Genomic DNA, 27,173 nt, shown 5'->3' with positions numbered 1-27,173 from the left:
ACCATGTGGAAGCGGGGCAAGATCCTTTGTTGTATGGCTATCTGGATCCGCCGGTAGGTGAGTATCAATGAATATAAATTCCATATTCTGAATCACAATGTGAATAGAGAGGTAAATAGAAAGTATCAAGTTCCATATTTTGACACTAGATAGGCCCAACATTAAAAATGTTTTAAGAAATTTAAAGGAAATAAATAAAAATAAATCTGGAATCTAGAAAAAGAAAGACAAATAATTCACTGAAATATAGCAGTACGTGACCCTACGTTTCATAATTATTTATCCACATTAGTCAACTATAGGAAAAAAGGCTTTTTACAAACTTTAGACATTTATATGCTCTGGCATTTAATACCCATTACCTGGAAATACTATTGTTTTTCTGCCAACATTTGGTTAGCAGAAGGTTCAACTGTAATGTACCCAAAATGTTGAATTCCTTAATAAAAACTTCATAATAGAAAGTTTGGGTTTAATATTTTAAATGTCATGACTAAATTTAAATGAATTCATACCAGAGTTGATCATTAGAAATCAGTTTAAGAATAATAATATTACATTTTCTAAAATGCTAAGAAATAAAATTGATTACCTCAAGAGGGAAGTATTTCGAACAAGAAAAATTCATTTGATGAGAAGATTACCAAAAACAAAACATGTAAAAACAGTAATTAGGTTCATCACAGCACCTGTCTATCAAATATGAACTGCTTTAAAAATCATAGGTCTAAATAATCATGAGAATAAGTAAATTATGCACATCTTGTTATGGTTTAAATATCCAGCACATCTTTCCTACTGTGAAGACTCTTTAATTAAACTTCCTTATCTTGTAATAAAACTATCCTATTGTCTGAAAAAATAAAAATGTTGCCGCTCCAAAAATGTTATAGGCACAGTCAAATTTCTTTAACTTGCCACTATTTTCTAATCATGTTTCAACATGTTACAACTTGGAAAGAATGATTGATATTAAACCACCACCACTATGTATACAACACAAACATTAAAGACACACACACACACACACACACACACACACACACACACATTCTTAAAACTGAAAGCTGAAATTCATATATTCCAATTTGTTTACTAAAACTTTATTTCCTTAGAGAAGTTTAAGGTTCACAGAAAAATTGAGGGGGAGGTAGAGATTTCCCATATACCCCTTGCATAGCCTACCCCATTATTAACATCCCTCAACAGAGGGGTACATTTGTCACAGTTGATGAGCCTGCATTGATACATAATTTCCATAGTTTACATTATAGTTCGCTCTTAAATGTTATGCACTTAAACAAATGTATAATGACATGCACCTGTCATTATGTCAACATACAAAGTAGTTTGTCCCAAAATTCCTCTGGGATCCACCTATTATCCATCCCTGAGCCTTCTCCCAAACCCTGGTAAGTAACTCATCTATAGTCACCATAGTTTTGCCTTTTTCGGGATGTCATATGGTTGGAATTATACAGTATGCAACCCTTTTTGACTGTCTTCTTTTGCTTAATAATATGCGTTTCAAATTCCCTACATGTCTCATCATGGCTGATACCTCATTGTGTTTTAGTGCTGCCTACTATTATATTGTCTGGATGTACTACAGTTTATTGAACCGTTCACCTACCGTGGGGCATCTTGGTTGTTCCCAACTTTTAGCAATTATGAATAAAGCTTCCATAAACATCTGTGTGTAGATTTTTTGGTGGCTATATGGTTTCAACTCAATTGGGTAAATACAGAGGAGTGTGATTGCCAAAATATGGTTAGATTATGTTTATGTATGTAAGAAACCACCAGACTGTCCTAAATCCCCATAGAATTGACATATTGAAAACACTGAATATTCCTATCCATGAACATGGAATATTTCTCTATTTATTTAGTTATTCTTGGATTTTTTTTCATCAGCTTTTAAGTTATCCTTATATAAATGTGGTACATATTTTGTTAGATTTATCCCTAGTATTTCATTTTGGAGATGCTAATGTTAATATTAATGTGTTTTGTTTCACTAACATATAATTTACGTATAATATTGTGTAAATTTAAGGTAGACAATAGATTGACTTAATACATTTTTACATTGTGATATAAATACCACCACAGATTTAATTAACACCTGTATCATGTCATATAATTATTTTTCTTTTTTTGTGGTGAGAATGCTTTTTTGTTGAGAGGGGTAGAGGGGCAGAGGGAGAGGGAGACAAAGAATCTTAAGCAGGCTTCACATCCAGCACAGAGCCCAAGGCAGGGCTTGATCTCACAACCTTGAGATCATGACTTTCAGATCACAACCTGAGTTGAAATCAAGAGTCCAACACTAAACCAACTGAGCCAACAAGGTGTCCCTGTGGTAACAACATTTAAGATCTATTTTATTAGCAACTTTGGGGTATACAATACAGTATTTTTGACCATACTTACTATGCTGTACATTAAATATTCAAAACATATTCATCTTCTAGTTACAAGTTTATGCCCTTTAACAACATCTCCCCAAGTCCCCAACCTCCAGCTCCTGGTAACCACTGCCCCTCTATCTGTTTATACAAGTTTGGCTGTTTTACATTCCATACATAAGTGATACCATAGAATATTTGCTTTGGCTGCCTGGTTTATCTCAATAAGCATGCTATTTCCAAAGTCCATCCATGTTGTCAGGAATGGAAGGATTTCCCTCTTTCTCATGTCTGAAAAATATTCCATTGTATGTGTATATGCATACACACACATTATAGATTTTTTACCTATTTATCTGTTGATAGACATAGGTTATTTCCATATTTTGGTTACTGTAAATAATGCTTCAATAAACATGGAAGTATAGATATCTTTATAATATCTTGTTCATATTTCCTTTAGATGTATACCCAGAGTTTGATTGCTTCATCATATGCTAGATCTATTTTTAATTTTTTCAGGAAACTCCATACTGTTTTAAGTAGTAGCTGCACCTTCTCATCAACATCCCCATCAACAGTGGACCAGGGTTCCCTTTTCTCCACACCCTCACCAACACTTGTTATCTCTTATCTTCTTGATGGCAGCCATTCTAACAGGTGTGAGGTGGTAGCTCACTGTGGTTTTAATTTGCACTTCCTGGATGATTTAAGTGATGCTGAGCATTGTTTTCTTTCTTTCTTGGCCGTCTGGATGTATTCTTTGAAAAAAAAATGTTTAGGCAGTTCTCCTGTCCCTTTTTTTAAAGTTTGCTTATTTTGAGAAAAAAAGAGCAAGTGGGGGAGGAGCAAAGAGAGAGAGAGAGAGAGGGAGAGAGGGAATTTCAGGTAGGTTCCATGCTGTCAGCACAGAGCTCAGTGCAGGGCTCAGTCTCACGAACCCTGAGATCGTGACCTGAACCAAAATCAAAAGTCAGATGCTTAATCAACTGAGCCATCCAGGTGCCTCAGCTTCTTTAATTTTTACTTATAATTTAAATATAATTGGGGCGCCTGGGTGGCTCAGTCGGTTAAGTGTCCGACTTCGGCTCAGGTCATGATCTCACGGTCGGTGAGTTCAAGCCCCGCGTCGGGCTCTGTGCTGACAGCTCGGAGCCTGGAGCCTGTTTCAGATTCTGTGTCTCCCTCTCTCTGACCCTCCCCCGTTCATGCTCTGTCTCTCTGTCTCAAAAATAAATAAACATTAAAAAAAAATTTAAAAAATATATAATACATAATGAAGCCCCAAGTACAGGTCAATAAAGAGGAACAATACAACTTAAAGAATTTGAGATCAGGTATTTTGAAAAAAAGAATTCAAATAGCTTACATTATTGTAAAATATAGGGCTATATATCCTAAACTATCCATTGGTTAAGGGACATCCATAAATAATTTCACAATTTGAGATATCAAGCTAAAAGTATGCTATTAATATAAATGTTAAAACTGCTTGAGGGACATTTGCTAGATAAATATAAATTGAATAACTCAATGGCTTTGGGTAATGTGGTCATATTAACAATATTAATTTTTCCTATCCAATATTGGGAGAATTAATATTGTTAAAAGATATTGTGTTTTGAATTTCAAACTCCACTTGTTCATGGCTGGTATGCTGGAATTCAATTGACCTTCGTACATTAATCTTATATCCTGCTGTCATTGCGTATTAGTTCCAGGAGTTAGTTTGTCCGTTGTTTCAGATTTTCTTCATCTAATTTGCAGACAAAACAATTTTATTTCTTTTTTTCCTGACCTGTGTATGTTTATTTCCTTTTATTTTTTTCTTACATTAGTTAGAACTTGCAATATGATGTTGAAAAAGATTGTTAAGGGGGACAAGGGGATGATATCCTTGACTTCTGCCTTATCATAGTGGACAAGCTTTGAGTTTCTCACCAGTAAGTGTGATATTAGTTGTATGTTTTTTAGATATCTTTTATCAAGTAGAGAAAGATCCCTCCATTCCTAATTTACTGAGAATTTTTATCATGAATGGGTGCTGGATTTTACCAAATGCTTTTTCTGCATCTATTGATATGATCACGTGATTTTACACATACCAATTTTAAAACAAGAACAAACCGCAATAGTTGATAATTTAAAATTACTAATATCTAAACAGTATTTTTATAGGCAAAAGTGTGATCATACAGGCATCAGGATACATTGCTTGAAGTAGAGAAATTGACACATTATTCTTATAGGGTATTTGACAATAACTATCAAAATTTAAAAACACTCTCCCTTTAACTTAGCCACTCAACTCCTAGGAATTTCTGGTAAAAATAGACACACAAACATGCATAAGTGCATGTTGAATGTTGTAAAGTAGCCATATAAGATAAAAACCTAGAAATAAACCTTAATGTCCATCAATGAGACATTGTTTAAATAAATTATTGTACATACATGTAATGAGTACCTTTATGGCTATATAAAGGAGTATGATAGGGGTGCCTGGGTGGCTCAGTTGGTTTATCATTAGACTCTTGATTTCAGCTCAGGTCATGATCTCACAGTTCATGGGTTCAAGCCCCATGTGGAGCTCTGTGCTGACAGCACAGAGCCTACTTGGGATTCTCACTCTCTCTCTCTCTCTCTCTCTCATCTGTCAAAATAAATAAACTCTAAAAAAAATCTAAGAAAAATAAAAGAATATGATACAATCTGTATGCTAAATTGCAAACATGAAAAATATAGAAAGTTAATAAAACAAAGCACAATAACACAAATAAAATCCTCCCATTAGGAAGTAATTGCGTTTGTAGGAATGTGTGCCTATAGAAAATTTCTGCAAGAGCGGGAGTGAAACTGAGTGGCCTGGGAGAGGGAGGTACACAATATGCACTCCCTTCTCCGTCATCTGAAGTTGTTCTCCTCCACATTATTTTTGTAAGATTTTAAATTTTAAAGAAAATATTTTAAAATGGATACCATTTATAACATCTTTACAAAATATTTTCCTTCCTTTCACCTTTAGCTAACAAATAATGATGCTTTTCCTCAATTCCTTCAAAATACTAAATTACAACAGTACAGAAAGATATTTATATTTAGAAGAGAAAGTATAATCATTTTTCTTAATAGGCAATTAGTTTTAACCTCCTTAGAGATAAAAGGATCTGATATTCTTTTAATATAAAAAGCATCTATTTAACCTATGTAATTAGCTCTCTCTAGCTATAAATCAGAAATCTAAGTAACATAATTGGACTTTGGACCTAAGTATTTTAGTCTTCATCATTTAAAGACATTGGTGTAGGAGATGTTAAGTTCTATCTAAAATACCTCTTTAAATGTTACCTTCTTCATAAATTATCCAGTTTTTCCTTTCTTCCAAGGTCTCCACTATCCTCTTGTTTATTTTGGAAACCATACTTCATTAAACAATATTTGAACCCTCCTTTGTTGTTATTTTTTTCTAATCTTACTGTCTTCCCTCCATTAACAGATATTCATGAAACAAGAATTGAATGGCAGAGAAAATGGCTTATTTGTGAATGAATTCCTGATGATCATCATCCACAGTATGCAATCAACTGAGTTTTTTCTATCCCCCATGTCATTCCAGTGTAGGCTTCTTGTGGTTGGCTGCTCATACTGCCCTCCTCTATTAACCAGCATAACTCAAACCCTGTTCTCGCAACTGAAATCTCGGTCTCAGGAGACTTAGAAGTAGACACAGACGTACATTAATTAAAATCTTCTTTACAAACTTTAAAGCCAGTATTATGGGATGCAGAGCTGGAAAACTCCACTTAGACCCAGGCTTTCCTTCCTTCAAACACAAGAAGTAGCTAAGCTAAGCTAAGCTAAGCAGAAGAAGCATAGAAGTCTTTGGGCCCACCGGGGAAATAAGAGCTATCTGAAAAGACAGAAAGTAATATAACTAATCACAAATGACAGTCTTAGAGGAGGCATTTTAGTATACGTGAATACTTCTCATATATTTTGAACTATCTGGTCTGAAGCCTTCTTCCTAGGCATAAAGATATGGGTAGTGGTAAAAGATATAAACTAGAAAATCATTAAAGGGAGTGAATTTGTTCAAAATATAGCCTAATAACCTCCAGGAGAGCAAATATGTTTATTTCCTTGCTGTTTCCCTGAAGTAGCTGTCTCTCACATTTTTCCCCAACACAAATATGGCATATTGTTCCCATTCTCTCCATTCTCAACTGGCAAAATCATATAATTATCTTTGTACTTGAAAAAGAAAGTAACCTGAAATTTCATCTCTTATAAGTCAGAAGTCAACATTTATTTTTTCCAAATATTGTGTCAACTTCAGCTCAACCTTAAGTTATTAAATATATAAACAAATTACTATAATATGGGTAGATAAAAAGTATTTTGAATGTGCCATAGGCACAATGATAAAGGAGAATTTAATTCTTCCTTGTGCTGGGACACGTGTCAGAGAGAGCTGGATAGAGATTTCTCAATAATTAATGTTTATTGAGTGCTTACACTGTGAAAAGGGCTTTACACAAATTGTGTCTTTAATTTTCACAAAACAAAGGGAGATAGATAGTACAATTATCATCTCTATTTTATAAACAAGAAAACTGAGTCTTGGGGAGTTTAGTATGCTCAAAGTCATTCTGCCACCAAGAGATAGAGACAAACTTCAAAACCAGCCAGTCTAATTTCAAGTAACATACCAATAACCATCATGCTTAAAGCCTCCTCATTAATGGAGTGTTTACCAGAACAAAGGAACAAATGGACAGAACATTTCCCCAGGAAAAAATCTGAGACATAAGAATAATCTATGATTATAAAATATATTAACATGTTTAAAGGAAAAAAATAGTAGTAACTAACCTTTTCACAATGCCTACTCAGTATGGATCACACACTGTTCTAATCGCTTTGTATATTAACTCATTAATCCTTAAATCAGCATCATCAGAAAATACCATTTTTATCATTCCTACTTTAAAGAGAACTGAAGTACAGGGAATTTAATTGACCTCCTCAAGATCGCACAGCTAGCAGATTGGGGCTAGACTGAAGTCTGGCAGTCCAGTTCTGGCCTCTGTGTTCTGTTACATCACTCCACACAATGAATTTCCTGCAGTGGTAAGACTGCAATGTGTCACCAGGAGAGACTTGCAGAGGAGGCTGTAAAGCTGCCTGGGTCCTGTTACAAGGGACTATGCCAAAGATGTTGGACTGTAATCAACAAGCCCCTGATTTTCAGCAGAAGTGGGGATAATATGATAGTAATGATATTCTGTGCTGTGTATTTGAAAATATAATCACTGTTGTCTTATTTTTATATTTGAGAAACATGCTTTTTGTTTTTGCAATGCAGAGCATTGGAAGTAAAACTTGACCACATTATAAAGATTGCTAAAAATGTTCAGTCCAATGAATTAAATTTTCTTCTTATGAGAGGTTCTCCAGTATCTAGGGATTATATCCTCTGGAAGGTGATATCAGAATAGAGAATCCAAGAATTACATATTCAGCCAAAAAAGAATGTGGATTAAAATATGCTGAGGAATTATACGTTAGGCAAAAGTAACTCAGCAATTTTCTTAAAGATACATAATAAAATTATTTATCATCTATAAAATGTATAGAAGAGTGTCTCACTTATATACTATGTTTTATAAGTACTAAATATTATGTTTCAAAAATATTACAATATAATAAGCAAAAAATTCTGCAACCTCAATAACTAGAATAAATGTCCATGTATACATATATATATACATATATAATATATACACATCTGTTTAATATATACCTATGTATATGTGTATATATATATATGTGTGTGTGTATGTATATATATATATATATACATATATATATATAGCATTAGAAAACTTTGAGAAATAAATGAAACATGATTAACTTTAGGTATTATCTGTGTTTTAAGAAGAGTTACACTAATTCACTATCCAAAATACTATTACCTCTTTTTAAGTGCAATTAATATTAAAAAATAATATAAACTATAGACTTTGGATGACAATGATGTGTCAGTGTAAGTTTCTCAAATATAACAAAGGTACCTTCCTGGTGGGAGTTGTTGACAATGGAGGAGTTCGTGCAAATGTGGGGACAGAGGGTATATGGACATTTTCTGTAACTTTTGCTCAGTATTGCTGCAAAACCAAAAAAAAAAAAGTGTTGCAAAACCTCTAGATACTAACTGAAAGATCTATCGGTAGTGAGGTACTTAAATGGTTATATAAACATCTACTTATAAATGTATAAAAAATTACATGTTCGTAAACATATAATTAATTTGTAATTATAAAAAGGAATGTGTATACAAAAAAATAAACGATTTCAAATCCTCAATTTGTCCCTTTTATCTGGCTAGCTACCATCTTTCTATACATAATCTGAAGCAGAATATCCAGAATCTTAGAGCTTCCGTTTTTGATTCTATAGAAGGACCATAATAGGCTTTAGTATAAAATTTCTGGAATGTTGTAAAAAATAAATAAATTGAAATCACTTAGCAAAAACTTTGCATGTATTAAGTGTGTAATAAATGCCGGATTTCATTCTCCCTAGGACAATATCAACACATTTATATACTCCACAGGCTAAATCTTACATAAGTACAAGAAGCATTATTTTAAAATAATTATAAGTTCAATTCTATTCAACAAACATTTTTGAGACTCTACTATAAATAAGTCCTGTGATTGAATCTTTCCATTATGAATATTTCAACATTATAACAATGGAAATATAAATATCAGTCATATATTTAATAATTATATAAGGAAATTCAGATTTTCTTTTAAAAATGGCCTTTAACATTATGAATTCTAAAAGTGCATAGTTAAAATAGAAGAGTTTTAGGACTCACATTCCTTTGATATCTGTTTTAATAAACAGTATTTTATATTAGCTTCATCATTCTTTTATATAATGCCTTTTTACAGGGCCCAAAGGATTTCCTTTTTGATGCTTTTTCAACCTTTGGTGTAAATGGAGCAGAAATTAACATGGCTAGATTTGTCCTATAATAACTTCTTCAACCTTACTGCTTTGTTATGCCAAAACTTTTTTTTTTTTAATATCAGCAGCATCCATTGATTGGTGCCTGAAACACTGATCTAGAAATAGTGTTAATTATCTGCAGCTGCACAGGCAGCAAAGGGAGCATAAAACACTAGGCTTCTTGCTCACAGTGTACAAAAACAGGGAAACAAAGACTCTCAGCTGTGAGCGTCCCCAGAGCTGCTCCCCATGATAACAATATAAAGTGGGTCATTTTCAAAACCTGGCAAACTCATCATATATTTTATACTAAGCATCTAAATTTTAGAAAACATGTTGCAGCTTAAGTTTCTCTCCTTATTCATAACACTCTTTTGTTGTAATTGGTGATGATAATGGTAACAAAACCAGCACAAGCACACAGGTAACAGTTGCTTGAGACAAATTCATGAGACAAATATCCAATCATATGATTTTGAACATGACTTACTTGGAGAGTTTACAACCTTCTCCACACTGGCAATAGTGTTCACAGTTAGTGTAAAATACATCACGAACCTCCTGATCAGTCTATTTTTCTGATATCAAAGATACATATCGTGATTTAAAACACTAGCAATTATTTCAATTGTTTACAAACCTAAGGCAAAGGTCTACCAGTTTCCTAAAGCTAATTGTTAGAGGCTCATTTCTCCTTCATATTTTCATATCCTCCTCTCCCTTTTCTGCTGGCAAGTATTTGTTTATGCAATCAATAAATTTATTATTAAAGTAAAATTTGTATATAGCATTATATAATTTTCAGATATACAAAATTATACATCGATACCTATATACACCACAAAGTAATCACCACCAAGTCTAGTTACCATTCATCACCACACAGTAAGTCCCCTTCACCCTATTAGGTAATCATCAATCTGCTCTCTGTATCTATGAGTTTGTTTTTGTATTGTTTTGTTTATTCATTTGTTTTGTTAAGATTCTATATATGAGTGAAATCATACAGGATTTATTTTTCTCCATCTGATTTATTTCACTTAGAATAACACCCATGCTATGGTAGAATTATGCCAATATTTCATACATCTAACGGCTGAATAGTGTTCCTGTGTGTGTGTGTGTGTGTGTGTGTGTGTGTGTGTGTGTGTGTGCATGTGCGTGACATCCTGGTAACATCAATGGCACTTAGGATGTTTCTATATTTTGGCTATTGTAATAATGCTGCAATGAACATGGATATGCATCAATCTTTTCAAATTATTGTTTTCATACTCTTCAGATAAATACCCAGAGGTGGAATAGCCACATCATACAGTAGATCTACTCTTAATTATTTCAAAAATAATTGAAAAGTGTCCATACTGTGTTCACAGGGGCAACAACCATTGACATTGCCACGGTTTCCTTTTCTCCACATCCTCTCCAACACTGCTATTTCTTGTGTTTTTGATAATAGCCCTTCTAACAAGTGTGAGGTGGTATCTCATTATGATTTTGATTTGCATTTACCTAATAACTAGTTATGATGAAAATTTCTTCACATGTCCGTTGGTCATCTGTATGTTTTCTTTGGAAAAATCTCTATTCAGATCCTCTGCCCATTTTTAAATTAGGTCTTTTTTTATTGTTTATTTTTTTGAGTATTTATATATTTTAGACATTAATCCCTTATAGGATAAATGACTTGTTAATGTCTTCTTCCATTCAGTAGACTGCTTTTTACTTTGGTGATGATTTCCTTTGCTTTGCAGAAGTTTTTCGTTTTAATGTTGCCCCATTTCTTTATTTTTGCTTTTGTTTCCCCTGTCTTTGGAGTCAGGTCCACAAACACACCACTAAGATCAATGTCCAGGAACTTCCCACTATGTTTTCTTGTGGGAATATTATGATTTCACTTCTTCCATTCAAGTCATTAATCTATTTTGAGTTAATTTATGTATACGGTATAAGATAGTCATTTAGTTTCATTCTTTTGCATGTGGCTCTCCAGTTTTCCCAGTACCATTTATCAAAGACACTATCCATTCTCTGTTTTATGTTCTTGACTCCTTTGTTGTAAATTAATTGTTCATACATGAGGGGGGTTATTTCTGGGCCCTCAATTATGTCCCATTGATCTGTGAGTCCTTACTATAGTGTTTTGATTACTATAGCTTTGTAGTATACTTGAAATCAGGGAGTATAATACGTCAGTCTTGTTCTTCTTTCTCAAGATTATTTTGACCATTTGGGGTATTTTGTGTTACCATACAAATTTTAGAATTGTCATTTCTGTGAAAAAGCCATTGGAATTTTCATAAGGATTCCACTAAACCTGAAGATTGTTTAGAATAATATGGGCTATTTCATAATATAAATATTCCACTTGAGGAGCACAGAATATCTTTCCATTTTTTCTATCTTTGTCACGTTCTTTTATCAGTGTCTTACAATTGCCAGAACACAGGTCTTTCACCTCCTTGGTAAACTCATTCCTAGCCAACTGTAATCTTTTCAAATCAATTGTAAATGAGATTGTTTTCTTAATTTTCTTAATTTCTCTTTCTGATAGATTATTATTAGTGTATAGAAATGCAACAAATTTCTGTATATTGATTTTGTATCCTACAACTTTACTAAATTTATTAGCTATAATTTTTTGGTAAAAACTTCAGAGTATATATATATACACATATATATATATGTGTATATATATATATATACACACACATATATATATATATAGTCTGTATCATTTGCAGATAGTGACATTTTTACTTATTTCCTTCTAATTTGGATTGCTTTTACTTCTTTTTGTTGCCTTATTGCCGTGGCTAGGACTTCCAATACTATGTTGAATGAAAGTGAGAATAAGAATCCTTGTCTTACTACTGATCTTAAGGAAAGAATTTCAGTTTATTACCATTGAGTATGATGTGAGTTGTGGGTTTATCATAGATAGCCTTTATTTTGTTCAGGCATATTCCCTCTATATATCTGCTTTGTTGAGAGTTTTTATAATAAATGAATGTTGATTGTTAACAAATGTATGGTTTGGTTTTGTTTTGCATATACTGAGATAATCGTATGATTTTGTTCTCTTTGTTAACGTGGTGTATTATGTTGATTAATCTGTGGATGTTGAAGCATCCTGGCAACATAGGAATAAATCCCACTTGATCATGCTGAAACATCCTTTTAATGTATTGTTTCATTTGGTTTGTTAATATTTGGTTGAGGATTTTTTCATCTATGCTCATGAAGAATATTGTGTGTGCATGGGCGTGTATGTGCATGTGTGTGTGTGTGTGTGTGTGTGTGTGTGTATGTGTTTCTCTGTTTTTTTCTTTGGTTTTGGCAGTAAGGTAATTCTAGACTCATAAAATTAGTTTGGGAGTATTCTTTCCTCTCCAATTGTTTGGAAGACTTTGAGAAGAACAGGTATTAACTTCTTGAATATTTGGTAGAATTCACTAGTGAAATCATCTGGTTCTGTACTTTTGTCTGGTTGGGGATTTTTGGTTTCTGATTCAATCTCCTTACTAGAAATTAGTCTATTCATATTTTCTATTTCTTCATAATTCAGTCTTAGAGTATTGTGTATTTCTAGAAATTTATCTATTTTGTCTAGGTTGTCCAATTTGTTGGTATAAAATTATTTGTAGTATTTTTATGAACCTTTGTATTCCGATGGTATCAATTTTAACTTCTCTTTTATTTCTGATTTTATTTATTTGAGGCCCCCAGAGAGAGTCCCAGCAACTTCTTGTCTATCCAGCAGATACTTTAAGATCAGTAATTGGGTCTTCTTCACATATGTCCTAGGTTATTTTCAAACTGTTGTTTTTGTGCTGGATCCCAGGACAAGGGATTCTGTGTTCTCCATTCCCTGTAGTTCTGTGGTTTTCCTGGATTAATTCCCACTGGTTTTCAAGGCAAGGCATTTGGGTCATCATCTTTCCTGTGAAGGATCTAAGCATTGGGGTGCCTGATGTAGAGCACAGACCCTTCACTTCTCAGGGAAAAGTCCCATATTTTTGAGATCCATCCTGATTACGGATTGCTGTTCCTGTTGTGTTTTCTTTTCCCCAATATGCCCTTTTCTCCTTTGTTGTGAGGCTCTGTTCATTCAGTTTTTAGGTCTTTTTCAGAGGAAATTATTCCATATGTATTGTAAATTTGTTGTGTCCATGATAAGAGGTAAATTCAGGATTTTCCTACACTGTCTCTTGAACACAACTTTCTCAATAAATTTATTTAAAGGTGTTTGTTGATTGGCTCCTATGTCCTTCCCAGACTACCTCCGACAAATACTCGCAAGGCGCACAGAAAAAAAACTTCAGACTTAGATTATCTAGGTTGACCAGTTCAATTGATCAAACTATCCAATTTTCCTCTCTAACATTCAAAAAGAAAAGCTCTTTTCATACATTATTCAAAGAACTATATACTAACCAGTATGTCAAGTCACATATAAAATTGTAAGTAAGACATAGACCTTACCTTCATGAGCTTCCTGCCACTTGCAGGAGATTCATGTTACACAATTTATTACAAATGTAATGAGTATTTAAAAGTGAGAAGTGCAGGGTTCTAAGGTAATGGAAAAATGGATGTTTTATCTAGTTTGAGGAGGGTGGGAGAATTAGGAAAACCTCTTTAAACAATGACATTCGCCCTCCAGAAGCAAACAAGAAATTTCATCTTCTCTTTTATGAGATCAAGAAAAAAGAAAGTTGTTCCTATAAATAAAAACAATAGTAATTTCTAATCTAAACAATAGTAATTTCTAACCTAAACTATGTAAATGGTCAAAATTGATTAATTAAGCCTGTTTTCCTTGTTTCCCATACCCCATCCCCAAAGTGCACACACCCCAGATTTAAGACTTGCTTTATTTACATCAGCCACCTTTATTGATCAAACTTCTGGGCAAAACTCTCCTTCCCTAAGTGTTGTATAAACATTCACTATGTACCTACATCCTCAAAGCAAATAAAGCATATCAAATATTAATCTTAAAATCAATTCTTTGGAACTAGTTATTTATTTATTGAATATAGTGTGTACTGATTGCAAATTTTATAATAGTTTCTCAGAAATAGAACAGGACTAAACAGTATTTACATAGAACACTTTGAAGTCCACTTACTTAAAGCGCAGTAGACTCCGCCACTGCCCCAGCTTACCACTATACCAAAGGCAGAGTTGGCAATGGTTCCCCTTTTAAAACATTGCACCTGTTTATATTAAGAAATACTCTAGCTTTTGTTCTGAGTCTTTATCACATTAAGGAAGTTTCTTTTTGTCTGTAGTTATATCTTTGTTGAATAAGAGAAGCAGTGAGACAGAATAGTTGTGAAAAACATGGACTTTGGTGTCAGTAAACACGGACTGGAATCAATGCTCTGAAAATTCGCAGCTTTGTGATACTGAATCAGTTACTTTAACCTCTCCTGGCTTCAGTGTTCAGCGATTGTGGAAAGGAGAGAGTCTCTCTGCCCTGGGCATGAGATGAACTGTGAGGACTTCAGTTGCTCTTTGACTTAGTCCAGGGAGCACAGGGGGAGGGGGGGAGGGGAGGGGGGGCAGGAAATGGCCAATGAGGTGTTAACTGTGTGTTAAATGAAAACCTTTCCCAGGGTCTCTGACACTTGTGATAAAACAGTTTTTGTTTTTATGGAATAAATTGACTAAGTCTCTGAAACTTAAGTGAGGGATTACACATGAATGTATTTCAACACCAGCCTCCTATCGATTTCCAAAGTAAAAATCAACTCTCTCCTAACTCTCCATACATACATTTGCATACTAATATCTAAATTTTTGTGATTAATTAATGTGAGTCCAAGCAATTCAGAAACTTTGGAATCCTAGGGAAATAAATAGAAAAATAAAATTCTGGCCCAATGTTTTGGTATTTCTTTATAAAGGTAACATAGAGGACATGCTTGAGTGTGGAACATATTGCTGTTAACTCTGCTTTGCCATGCTGTGCCCTCCCACAGTATATTGACTTTATAGCAACATTATTTCCTAGAAGTCTTTTATACTTTGCATTCCCAGACTTGCTGTCTTTCTTCTTCTTACATACTTCTGCAAGTATATTATTGGTATGCCATGATTCTTTGTCCCAAGTGAACTTATTCCTAAACTCTTTATCTTGGCTCCATTAGCCAGCCTGTCTTGGCATTTGAAATCTCCCACGATAGATGTGGCATTATGGAATAAATTCCTCCTCTACTCCATCCGGCAGGTTGTCAAAGGTTTTATGCATATGTGCTTTCAAACTAATACGAAAAGTCAACAAAACTTAAAGTTTGTCATTTTCTAGAAATTCTACTTACATTCTTATTCTCTAAAGTCTTTATTCTCTGTTGGTATGTTTGAATAAAGACTGTAGAGTAAGGACACTAAAATAAAAATGCAATTAATCTCTGAACATACCCAGACAGTGAAATTCCCTTGCTCATTTGATGTAAAAGCAGTACAGTCCCAATGTCACAAAAGAGAGTGTTCTCATAAAGAGAATTCTTTTAAAAGTAATAAAGGGAATAGATACACCTGCTTACTTCAGTCAGTTACCTGTGATTTCACTTTTGGTTGGGACATGTTTCAATACTTAAGACAGCATGAAACTACACAGGCTATTTCTAAATTACTGATCCTTCTCAAAATAGAGCTTATCTGACAGAAGCAGTGATATCATTATAACACAATATTTAAAACTCTTTCTTCTCTTGAAATTTTGTGCCAGCTTCCAGACTACAAGGACTCTACCAGTATGAGTGCTTCCTTAAAGGAAGGTGTCCTGAAGGGTTCTAGGTCCATATCTCTATACTGTGACTTTTTCTTTTTTAATGAACATCAATCATTTGTTTCATTTTTTCTTTGTCTTATTATTGTTATTATTATTATTTGCCCTTTAACTTTGTTTCCAGTTCTTCTTTGAGGAAAATAGGCATAAGCATAAATATTTAGAGGGTACCAAAATGGTACTTACTCCTTAAAGTTGAAAAAGTGTGAGTATGCAGATATAGTACTTCAATCTTCACAAACTCCTCTTTATTTAATAATATATGCCTAAATTCTATAATCCATAGTAATTCTGATTGATTAGCGTTTAACCCAAGTGAATCATAATTATATTAACCAATCTTCTGAAATTGTTTCAATAAAACTCTGGATATAAGCTTAGCAGACATTGCCAAATATTTACATTCTGCAGTTATTCATAGTAAGGAATACTGTTCAATCAGTGACATTTAATTTAATAATGTTTACCTGTGTGTAAGCCTCCGGTGACTAATGCAGACTGCAGTCTGAGAATCTTGAGCAATGCATACCTTATGCCGACTACATTTCATCTTTGAGCATGGATCTTTGGCTGGATCCAAAGCTAAAAAAATGTTCAGAAAATATTAAGATACATTTCAATAAAATGGAGGTATCTCATCTCATCAAACGATTTGATCAAGAAATTTACACAGCAGTTCATCTCTAAATTTTCTTCACGTTCCTCCTCTTCTAAGAGATACTTCTATTTTTACCCATATAACTCAGAGTTAATAGATGGCTGCAATTTAACCTTATTCTACTTGGAAGCTAAAATACATGCAACCTTATGACCAAACAATGTATAATCAAAATAGAAACTTTAAGACCAAAATTTCCTATAGTCGTTACTGTCTTCTAAGCAGTAAGGTGCAGAATAAAGTTGGGACATTTTACTGTAATACTTGTGTCAGTTGAGGATTATAATTTATACTTTTGCTTTCCCTAGATAGATGCAGGTAGGTGGACCTAAGGGAGTAAGCCCAAAAGATTCTAGTGGGTGTTAATGAGTCCTTTGATATGCAAGAAGAGTCTATAGCTGTACTAGGGGGCTGGTTGAGTGTATCCTGGTAATAATACTGAGATATTGCATTTTCATTTTTAAATTGCTTGTGCCTGATGTCTGAACCCCCATTTCTCTAGACAAAACCCCTATCTTGATGGATGCCAACACAAAGAGTGTGTGATTTGTTGGTGATATTTTAAACAAGAGTCTTATTGAGTTAATTTGCATACAATTCATTCCATTAATGTTTAAATTCAGTGGCTTTCAGTATATTCACAACTGTGCAACTATTATCATAATCAATTTTAGAGTATTTTTTAAATGGTAATTTATTTATTTTGAGAGAGAGAGTGTGTGCCAGAGCATGACCAGGGGAGGGACAGAGAAAGAGGGAAAGAGAGAATTCTAAGCAGACTGCACTCTCAGCCCAGAGGCCAACTGGGGCCTCTATCCCGCGAACCTTGAGATCATGACCTGAGCCGCATCAAGAGTCAAATGCTCAACCGACTGAGTCACCCAGGCGCCCCAAGTTTAGAACACTTTTATCTTCTCAAAGAAAGGATACCCTTTAGTCATCACCCTCCAAGCCCCAACTCCCCCAGCTCCCTCACAACCATGAATAGCAGCACCCACTAATCTAATTTCTGTCTCTACAGATATGCCTATTCTTTCTTTATGTAAATAGAATTACATATATGTGGTCTTCTGTGACTGGCTTCCTTTGTTTGGAACTATGTTTTCAAGGTCCAACGATATGGTACCATGTATCACTATTTTACTCCTTTAAATTGCTGAATACCAATTCTCTATATAGAGATGCCACATTTTATTTATCCATCCAAGAGTTGAGGGGAATTTTGGTTGTTTCTACCTTTTGTTTATTATGAATAATGCTGATATTGGTAATTATTATTGGTGATGTGTGATGATATTTTTTTGTGATTTTCATGGGTGGAAAGCCAGTGAGGGAGTTGGCACAAATAAGAAAAAGGTGCTGAGTGTCCTCTTTGGGTACATGTCACAACTGAGAGAAGTAACCCATGCAAGATGAAAGCTGAAAATAAAATTCTAATGCATATAGAAAAGTGGAACCTAAGTGACCCGAAAAATTTTTATTTGGAACATACAAAAGTTTTTGGGAAAGCCCTGAGCTCTTTGCTGAACATGAAATGTGGATTTGAGCCAATCTTTTCAAATCTGAAACCTAAGGTAAACTAGAGCTAACATCTGGTGTATATATCAAATTTAGCTTTATGAATGTGTTAAATCAATAACCTAATGAAAGTGAATACGTTTTGATAACCAATAAATAAACCCAATTTCAATAAAATGCAGTTATAAATTATATAGAGAGATGCATTTAGTCAGTCAGAGAAAGGCAAATATCATATGATTTCTCTCATATGTGGAATTTAAGAAACAAAAAAAGATGAACGTAGGGGAAGGGAAGGAAAAATAAGAAAAACAGAGAGGGAAGCAAACCATAAGAGACCTTTAAATACATAGAACAAACCGAGGATGCTGGAGGGGTATTGGTGTGGGGATGAGCTAAATGGGTGACGGGCATTAAGGAGGACACTTGTTGGGATGAGCATTGGGTGTTATACATGAGTAATGAACCACTGCATTCTACTCCAAAAAGCAATATTATATTGTATGTTAACTAAATTGAATTTAAATAAATTAATTAAAAATAAAAACATATTTTCTTTGTTTAAAAATATATATTTCAACTAAACTCTTGAGATTTCAAATACTCAACTCAAATTAAAAATACTAACACATATAATTGGTAAGATATTCACTAAGAGACATCTTATACCATAATACAGTGGTCAGTACAATAACTGCATCTATTTGGAACACAAATGTTTAAATTTCCTCCATACTAAAAAAAAAAAAGTTTTTGACAGGCAATGATTAGATAAATTATAGCTTCTCTTAATTTATGAATAATTTCAAAATTTAAGATAAACAATATTAGCTATTTTATTTTCTTTTTTCAAATGTTTTTTATTCATTTTTAAGAGACAGAGAGCACGCACGAGCATGAGCAGGGGAGGGGCAGAGAGCGAAAGAGACTCAGAATCTTTTTTTTTTCAATTTTTTTATGTTTATTTCTTTTTGAGAGAGAGACAGAAAGAGACAGAGGGAGACAGAGCACGAGCAGGGGAGAAGCAGAGAGAGAGGGAGACACTGAACCTGAAGCAGGCTCCAGGCTCTGAGTTGTCAAGCACAGAGCCCGACGCGGGGCTTGAACTCACAAACTATGAGATCATGACCTGAGCTGAAGTCGGTCGCCTAACTGACTGTGCCACCCAGGCGCCCCAGAGGGAGACACAGAATCTTAAACAGGCTCCAGGTTCTGAGCTGTCAGCATAGAGCCCGATGTGGGGCTCAAACCCACAGACCATGAGATCATGACCTGAGCCAACATCGTATGCTCAACTGACTGAAGTCACCAAGGCGCCCTATTTTATTTTCTATGAAATGTTTAATATACTTTGTTCACCATGCAAATGAAAATTGCTAGAACATTCTAATTATACTGTAGCAGTTTAAACCATCACAAATTAGAAAACTGTCTCATTGAACTACTGTACCTTAAAACTGCATGATTTCTTGTTAGACAACATAAAGGAAAAACATACAGTAACTTAGAAGGTATTAAAATGTATTGTTATTTCTAATCGTTAGTCTATTTTGAGTTTAATTGTTAATATCACTTTTAAATGTTGATTAAAATTAAATAATTCTGCCTAAAACAAAAAACAAAACAATGTCTTTGTACCTACCACTGTATCTTATATTCACATGTCATACACTCATTGTGAATATATTTAACCTATGACATATTGTTCTGAAAGGGGAGTGTTTTTGTTTTGAAATACAACACTATGGTACATATGAAACTATCATGACTAATCTAACCTAGTTACACGCCAAATGCAGACCATTGATAGTTATTTTTAGTTATTCTTTCTAGTTTTCTTTACCTTATACAGCATGCATTAGATAATTTTCTAAAATTCCATTACACCTCTTACATTACATCTACCTAATTAAAGACATCAGAACCCAAAAATTTGTGTATAATAAGAAGGAAATTACTGGAACAAATATAGCACATGAAAATAAATTTAATGAAAATTTTACATAAAATTCTGCATAAAAGATCAAATAAAAGAGTAGTAGTATTGAGGTGCCTCATGGGCTCAATAGGTTGAGCGTCCGGCTTTGGCTCAGGACATGATCTCACAGTTCGTGGGTTCAGGCCCTGAGTCAGGCTCTGTGCTGCCAGCTCTGAGCTTGGAGTCTGCTTCAGATTTTGTGTCTCTTCCACTTGCACTTTGTCTCTCTGTCTCACTCTCAAAAACAAATAAAAATTAAAAAAAATTTTAAGTGTAGTAGTGTCAGGAGATTGAAACTGTGATAGAAGGTGAACAAAAGAATAAAATACATAGAATCTGCACTAAGGAAAAGATCTCTGTGCATGTGATTTTAACCATCTGTACTTTTGAGTAGAACTTACATTGTTGGCAGCTTAAAAATTATAAAATATCACACACTGTAAATACAGATGCTTGAGATTTTATTCTTGAAATCACAACAATAACATAGCCATCTTCCCCTAGACTGAAGCCCATGGATTAGACTTAATCCTGTATTTTAAAATAGCCTGGCATAAATTCACCACCTCCCTCTGTTGCTATCCTCTTCTTTCCATCTCATTCCAATTAGCGTTTCCTGTTCTATTCCACATTACTGTATTTAACTTTTTCTCAGGCATCCAGTAAAACAACCCAAGCATCCAGTAAAAAAGATTTCAGTCAGTGCACTTGAATTCATTTGGGTATATTCTTTTTGTCTTAATCTTTCATAATCTTTCTTATGGATGTGAACTAACCTGGGGATCTAACGAATACTGTTTTTATATTGTTTTGTTTCCAAACAAAGCAGTCTGCATACTAAACAACGGCCTTATACTTTCATCTATGATGTAGTTGCATTTCATTTGTGATATAGGATTTCCCTCACTCTTCCTCCAGAATATTCGGTTTTTAGTCCAGATTCCCCCGCTAATTTCTAGACCAGTGTAAACTAGGGCATATCCAGCCTGACCCAGCTGCTAATGTGGGAGGAAGTGCCTGCACCAGCAAGGATTGGTGTGAGCAGAAAACAAATGTAAGTGTAGACCGGTATGTCAATGAAGAAAGATCTAATTCTTGAAAAGAATTCCCTATGTAAGGGGAACTGAAAAGTAAGGACACACAATGCAGATGGCAGGTCAAGAAAACAAACGGGGACAGTGACTGAAAGGTGCTGAATTCTCAATTCAGCAGAGAAATCATTAGTATTCATATTCTGTGCAAGTGGTATTGAAAGGAAAGGCAAAAAGTGGTGTCATTAAGGTGCAAAAATAGGTTTTATTGTTACTGTCAAGAACTGAAATAAACTTTAACAGAAAAGATCGGAACTCTTAATCTGTACAAACTGACTTCTAGAATTTAGCAGTGTTTATCCACAAAAAGCCTAGATTTTTAAATTAAGTCCTAAATATTCTAGGCTAAAGCCCTCTTAAATAATTCTGCATTTTATTTTTAGTGGGGTTAATGATGAACCAGTCACCTTAGCTAAGTCAATTTCAGAAAAAATATTTTTTAGAAACTTGACAAATACAGTAAAAACTTAACTTTCCCAATACTGATTCAGATTTTTCAAACTACTAACTTCTATATAGTCTGATAGGTTCATCTAAAAATTAAAGATTTCTGGACTAGATGATCTCCAAATTCACATTCTTTTTTCAAAGAGTGTTAGTACATTTCAGCATGCACTTTTGGCACCATAAATCCTATGTAGAATGGATCCTCCCCGCAACACATTCAGCATTCTTATTAGAAAGGAGATATATAGGAAAAGCAATTAGAATGCATCAAGTGGAAATTATATACATATATGTGTGTATGTATATATAGTTAGCTATGTGAAAATGTATACACATACCGGCGAAGGAATGGGGGATAATTAGAATGAATGAAAACTTAGGTAGGTACAATGAACAAAATGAAAGAAAACCCCAGTATAAGAAGCCAGTATAAATGCATAAAAGTATAAAAGGATGCCCTATTCCTGGAATGACAGATAGTTCAGGAGGGATGAAATACAAAATGTACATACTGCCTTCAAGTATTGTGGAAAACCAAAACAAAACAAAACAACACTAGAGAGGCGGATTAAAGCTTCTTACCTTTTGGAGTTCTACCTTATAGGTAATGCCATGTCACTGAATGATTTTAATTTGGAGAGTGACATACTTAGGTTTGTATGGTAAAGAGATTACTCACAAAAATTTGGTTACGCTTTGAATAATTTTTGATCAAGACAAGAAAACTAACAAATATCCAGGAGACAAAGGATAAGAATCCACTGTAAAGGAAGATGGGCATGGGGACAATGCTGACTACAGAGCAAAAATAAAAGATGGTTTTGGGAGGGTCAAGGATGGTCTGTTGGAATAGGTATGCTGAGGCAATGGGATCTGAATCAGCTGAATAAATGTCTTGCACCTGACCTCCACCATTTGTGGCCTTTTTCTGTAATGAACACTGCTGCAACTGATTTTCTTTTGATTAGTATTTGCCCAGCTAACTTTTGTCCGAACTCCTTTATTTTTAATTCTTAATTTCTATATTTTAACAATGCTCTCAAGAACTCTTGGGCAGATTTATAAGCACAGTCTAAGGGGACCTATCTCTTCTTTTGTTTCAACTGTGACTTATTTTTTTATTTAAAAAAAATTTTAATGTTTATTTATTTTTGAGACAAAGAGAGACAGAGCATGAACGGGGGAGGGTCAGAGAGAGAGGGAGACACAGAATCTGAAACAGGCTCCAGGCTCCGAGCTGTCAGCACAGAGCCCGACGTTCTGAACTCACGGACTGTGAGATCGGGGCTTGAACTCACAGACTGTGAGATCATGACCTGAGCCGAAGTCGGATGCTCAACTGACTGAGCCACCCAGGCGCCCCTCAACTGTGACTTTTTTTAAATGTAATTGCACTCTTCTTTATTGCTTTCTTTTGTGTTTTCTATTCTGCAACATTTTGTTTCTTTTTTTCCTTATCTTTCTTCTTTCCTTCCTCATAGTGTATTAATTATATTTTATTTAGTACCTTTTTCCTTCTGCTAGTTTGGAAGTTATACAATCTCTTTTAGTGATTTCTTTTAGATTTACATACACATCGAGCATCACTGGATGAGAATAACCATACAATAAGTAGATTACCCTTCTTCTGAAGAGTTCCATGTTAACACCAAATCTTTGACCTTCAACTTCCACACCAATTTCCATGAGTTCCTCTGCACTTTACCATAGAACCACTGCAAAATAGTATTTTTTAAATATTTTTTTATTTTTTTAATTTATTTATTTATTTAGAGAGAGAGCATAATTGGTGGAAGGGCAGAGGGGGAGGAGAAAGAGAATCCCAAGCAGGCTCTGCACTGTCAGAGTAGAGCCTGATGTGGGGCTCGATCTCATGAATGGTGAGATCATGACCTGAGCCAAAATCAAGAGCTGACCACTAGACCAACTGAACCAACCAGGCACCCCAAAAGAGACCATATTTCTATTATTATTTTTACTGACATAGCTAATTTAAAGTTATCAAGTCTACCAATGTATTTGCCCATAATCGTTTCTTGCAGTTCACACTGTCTTTTGGGTCCTCTCATATAATTTTATTTGTTGAAGCATATCATTTTATGGTTTTTTCAACATGTGCAATTTGTGCCATACCTTTTAGATATTTCTCTGAATGTATCTTTATTTTCCAATCAATTTTAAAGGAGAATTTATCTGTGTCTGGCATTCTTATTTGATAATTACTTTTTTCTAGCCACAATAAAAATATTATTTCATGTTATTTTGCCATCAGTTGCCACTAATTAATAAGTCTGTTTTTAGCCTGTGGTTCTCTGGAAGCAGTCAGCTTTACCCCTCAGATATTATAATATTTTCTTATTATCAAAACTTTGTGCTGTGAAATGCTTATCTCCATCTATTATAGCAAACACATCAGCAAATATATCCTTCTCTTTGAATTTCAACTGGTAACAGAAGTACATTTAGGTAATGAAAGAACGCTTCAGCCACTAGGAAAAAAATCAAGAAAACAAAAACTTAAGTTAAACATTCATCATGATTTAAGAGCAGGTGAATTGTGCCATCGAGAGCTGGATTTAAATTTTGGAAAACTGTTGGAAAAATTGCAACATCACTAAATAGTGAAAGGCATAAAATTAAAGTAAGATGCATACCCATCAGCGTTCACTTGGTGAAATGTCTCTTTGAGCTTAATTGTGTGTTTTCACATAAAATGAAGTGACCAGTAACTCAAACATGTTTTAAAAACCTTCACAGTTCGACAATGAAGCACTGAATATATTTTTGTTGTAGTTCTAACAACGGTTGGTTTCACTAAAACTCTATGTTGTAAAACTATAAGAAGAAGTGGTTTTCTAGGGAATTTTTTTCAACTTGCCAGATGTTATAATGAAATGCAGTGCAAGTGAGCAGCATGGAAAATAGAGCTAATGCCTGATAGTTAATTAGACTTTTGACAGCCAATTTTGTGGTGCTAAATGTGATTAAATGTGGCTGCAAGTCTTTGGAGTGACTTTTCTTAGTTTTAAACCTTAATATTACTTTAGTTATATAACATCCTTCCACTGTAACTCTGGTCTCCCCATTTCAAACATTACATGTGGAGATCTACACAATCAGCAGATTTGAATGCAACTGCTGCATTAATTTCTTTTGTAGTAAATATATATCAAAATATCACAATATTTATTCCAATAATATCCCATCTTATACAATTGTATGAAATACAACTGACTACTACATTGATAACTCAAAGTAATAAAAACTCTAGATGCTATTATAAGGCAGAATTTTGTGCAACATCCAGTGTAGTATTAAAGTACTAATGACAATTTAAAAATGTCATGATCTTTTATTCTTTGTCGTTCTTCTACTTTGTCAAGATATCATATCTTCCACACTCCTTAAAGTGATAAATGTTAATAGTGTTCCTTTTATAAAAGAGATGAATTTCAGAATACTTGACTATATGTAAAAACCTATTATTTTTACAGGTTTTCATTCTCAAATATTATTTGTTACATAAAAATGATGATACTGAATCCTCATCATAAAGCTTTATTCTTAGGACTTTCATTCTAATATTTGAGGTAAATATATAAATCATATATAAAAATATATATGATTCAGTTAATACTAAGAGGGTGCCTAAAATAAAATCATAAAAAAGTCCCTACTAATAGGGCAATAATGTCTTAGCTTACTGAAATAATGTTTACCTGTAGTTCCTTGATGATTCTATATCTTAGTGTTTTCATCTAGAAATGAAAGAGATTGGTCTAATTCTAAAATGCAAAATAATATATTCTATAATTGCATACCTTAACTTACCTGGGAGCTTTTATATAAAAAAGAAGAAATATTTTTAAATATTAACACTGAGTTGAGGGCACTTGGGTGGTTCAGTTGGTTAAGCATCAGACTCTTGATTTCAGCTCAGGTCATGATCTCATGGTTTGTGAGATAGAGCCCCACATCAGTGTGGATGTGGGATTCTCTCTCTCCCCGTCTTTTTCATGCTCATTTTCTCTCTCTCTCTCTCTCTCTCTCTCTCTCTCTCTCTCTCTCTCTGTCTCTCTCTGTCTCTCAAAATAAATATATAAACTTTAAAAAATATATTACCACTGTGTTGAAAAACCGTTTATGCAACTCTGCATAAATACTTCCAGACATATAGAAAACAGCATATTTGGCATTATCATTTGTACTTTTGTTGCTAGTTATTAAGGTCTTATAAAATCTCTTATAATTTGCTATACAGCTCTTCTAACCACCCTACAGGAGGATATCTGTCCCACTTTAAGTGACACTCTGCTTTTCTCAGTCCTCAATTAGGACACAGAATTATCTCAGTTCAATAAAAGCCACTGACTCTAAACTCACCATTTTCCTAAATAAGGTTTACTCTTCTATTTTTCCTATTTAAAAGTAAAAATACATTCTACATGAACTCTTTTTTTTAACGTTTATTTTTGAGAGAGAGAGCACGTGCGCACACATGCCTGCACATGAGGGGGGTGGGGGTCAGAGAGAGGGAGACACAGAATCCATGAACTCTTTTTAAAGAACAATGAGGCTAGGGGCTCCTGGGTGGCTCAGTCAGTTAAGCATCTGACTTCAGTTCAGGTCCTGATCTCACTGTTCCTGAGTTCAAGCCCCCATCAGGCTCTGTGCTGACAGCTTAGAGCCTAGAGCCAGTTTCAGATTATGTCTCCGTCCCTCTACCCTTCCCCTGCCCTGCTTGTGAGCTCTCTCTCACTCTCTCTCTCTCATATATAAAATATAAATACCTACCTACCTACCTACCTACCTACATACATACATAGAACTAAAACAAGACTTCTAAGCACAGATAGGTTTCCTCTGAAAGTTGTGTCAAACATTGCTACCATTAGATAGTTTACACACTTACATGCACAGAGAGGTGTATATATATAAACAAGGAATGATTTTATGACCATCTAACCTTGGGTATGAATTGGGTGTGACGCAGGAGATATTCTCCTGATATCTTCTATTCAATCTGCTACAAAATTAAAGGCACAGTAAGTGAGCACACCTCACTACTAGAAGAAATGTTAAAATTAAAAAACTGAACACAGAAGTGTTGGCCAGAATTAGATCACCCAACCCTAACACACAGCTGGTGGGCAGTATAGAATGCTACAGGTTACTGTTAGTAGTCCAGGTACAATTAGGAGACAAAAGACTTAGTACCTCAAATAGGGAAAGTTTAAAATAAGGAATTTCT

The 27,173-nt window shown here is 34.2% G+C and overlaps 1 protein-coding gene across 3 annotated transcripts in view; it reads right to left on the bottom strand.

Annotated features, from left to right (window-relative positions):
• Positions 1-27,173, bottom strand: part of SPOCK3 (SPARC (osteonectin), cwcv and kazal like domains proteoglycan 3) — a 479,180-nt gene that overhangs the window by 245,970 nt on the left and 206,037 nt on the right. For all 3 annotated transcript variants that reach the window (XM_053216740.1, XM_027068602.2, XM_053216739.1), the window contains exon 4: positions 16,698-16,812. In XM_053216740.1, the coding sequence (XP_053072715.1) occupies positions 16,698-16,812 (115 nt within the window). The remainder of the gene's footprint in view (positions 1-16,697; positions 16,813-27,173) is intronic.

This window comes from Acinonyx jubatus, chromosome B1 (genome assembly GCF_027475565.1).
Source record: "Acinonyx jubatus isolate Ajub_Pintada_27869175 chromosome B1, VMU_Ajub_asm_v1.0, whole genome shotgun sequence".
NCBI lineage: Eukaryota > Metazoa > Chordata > Mammalia > Carnivora > Felidae > Acinonyx > Acinonyx jubatus.
This window is presented reverse-complemented; position numbering and strand designations above follow the sequence as displayed.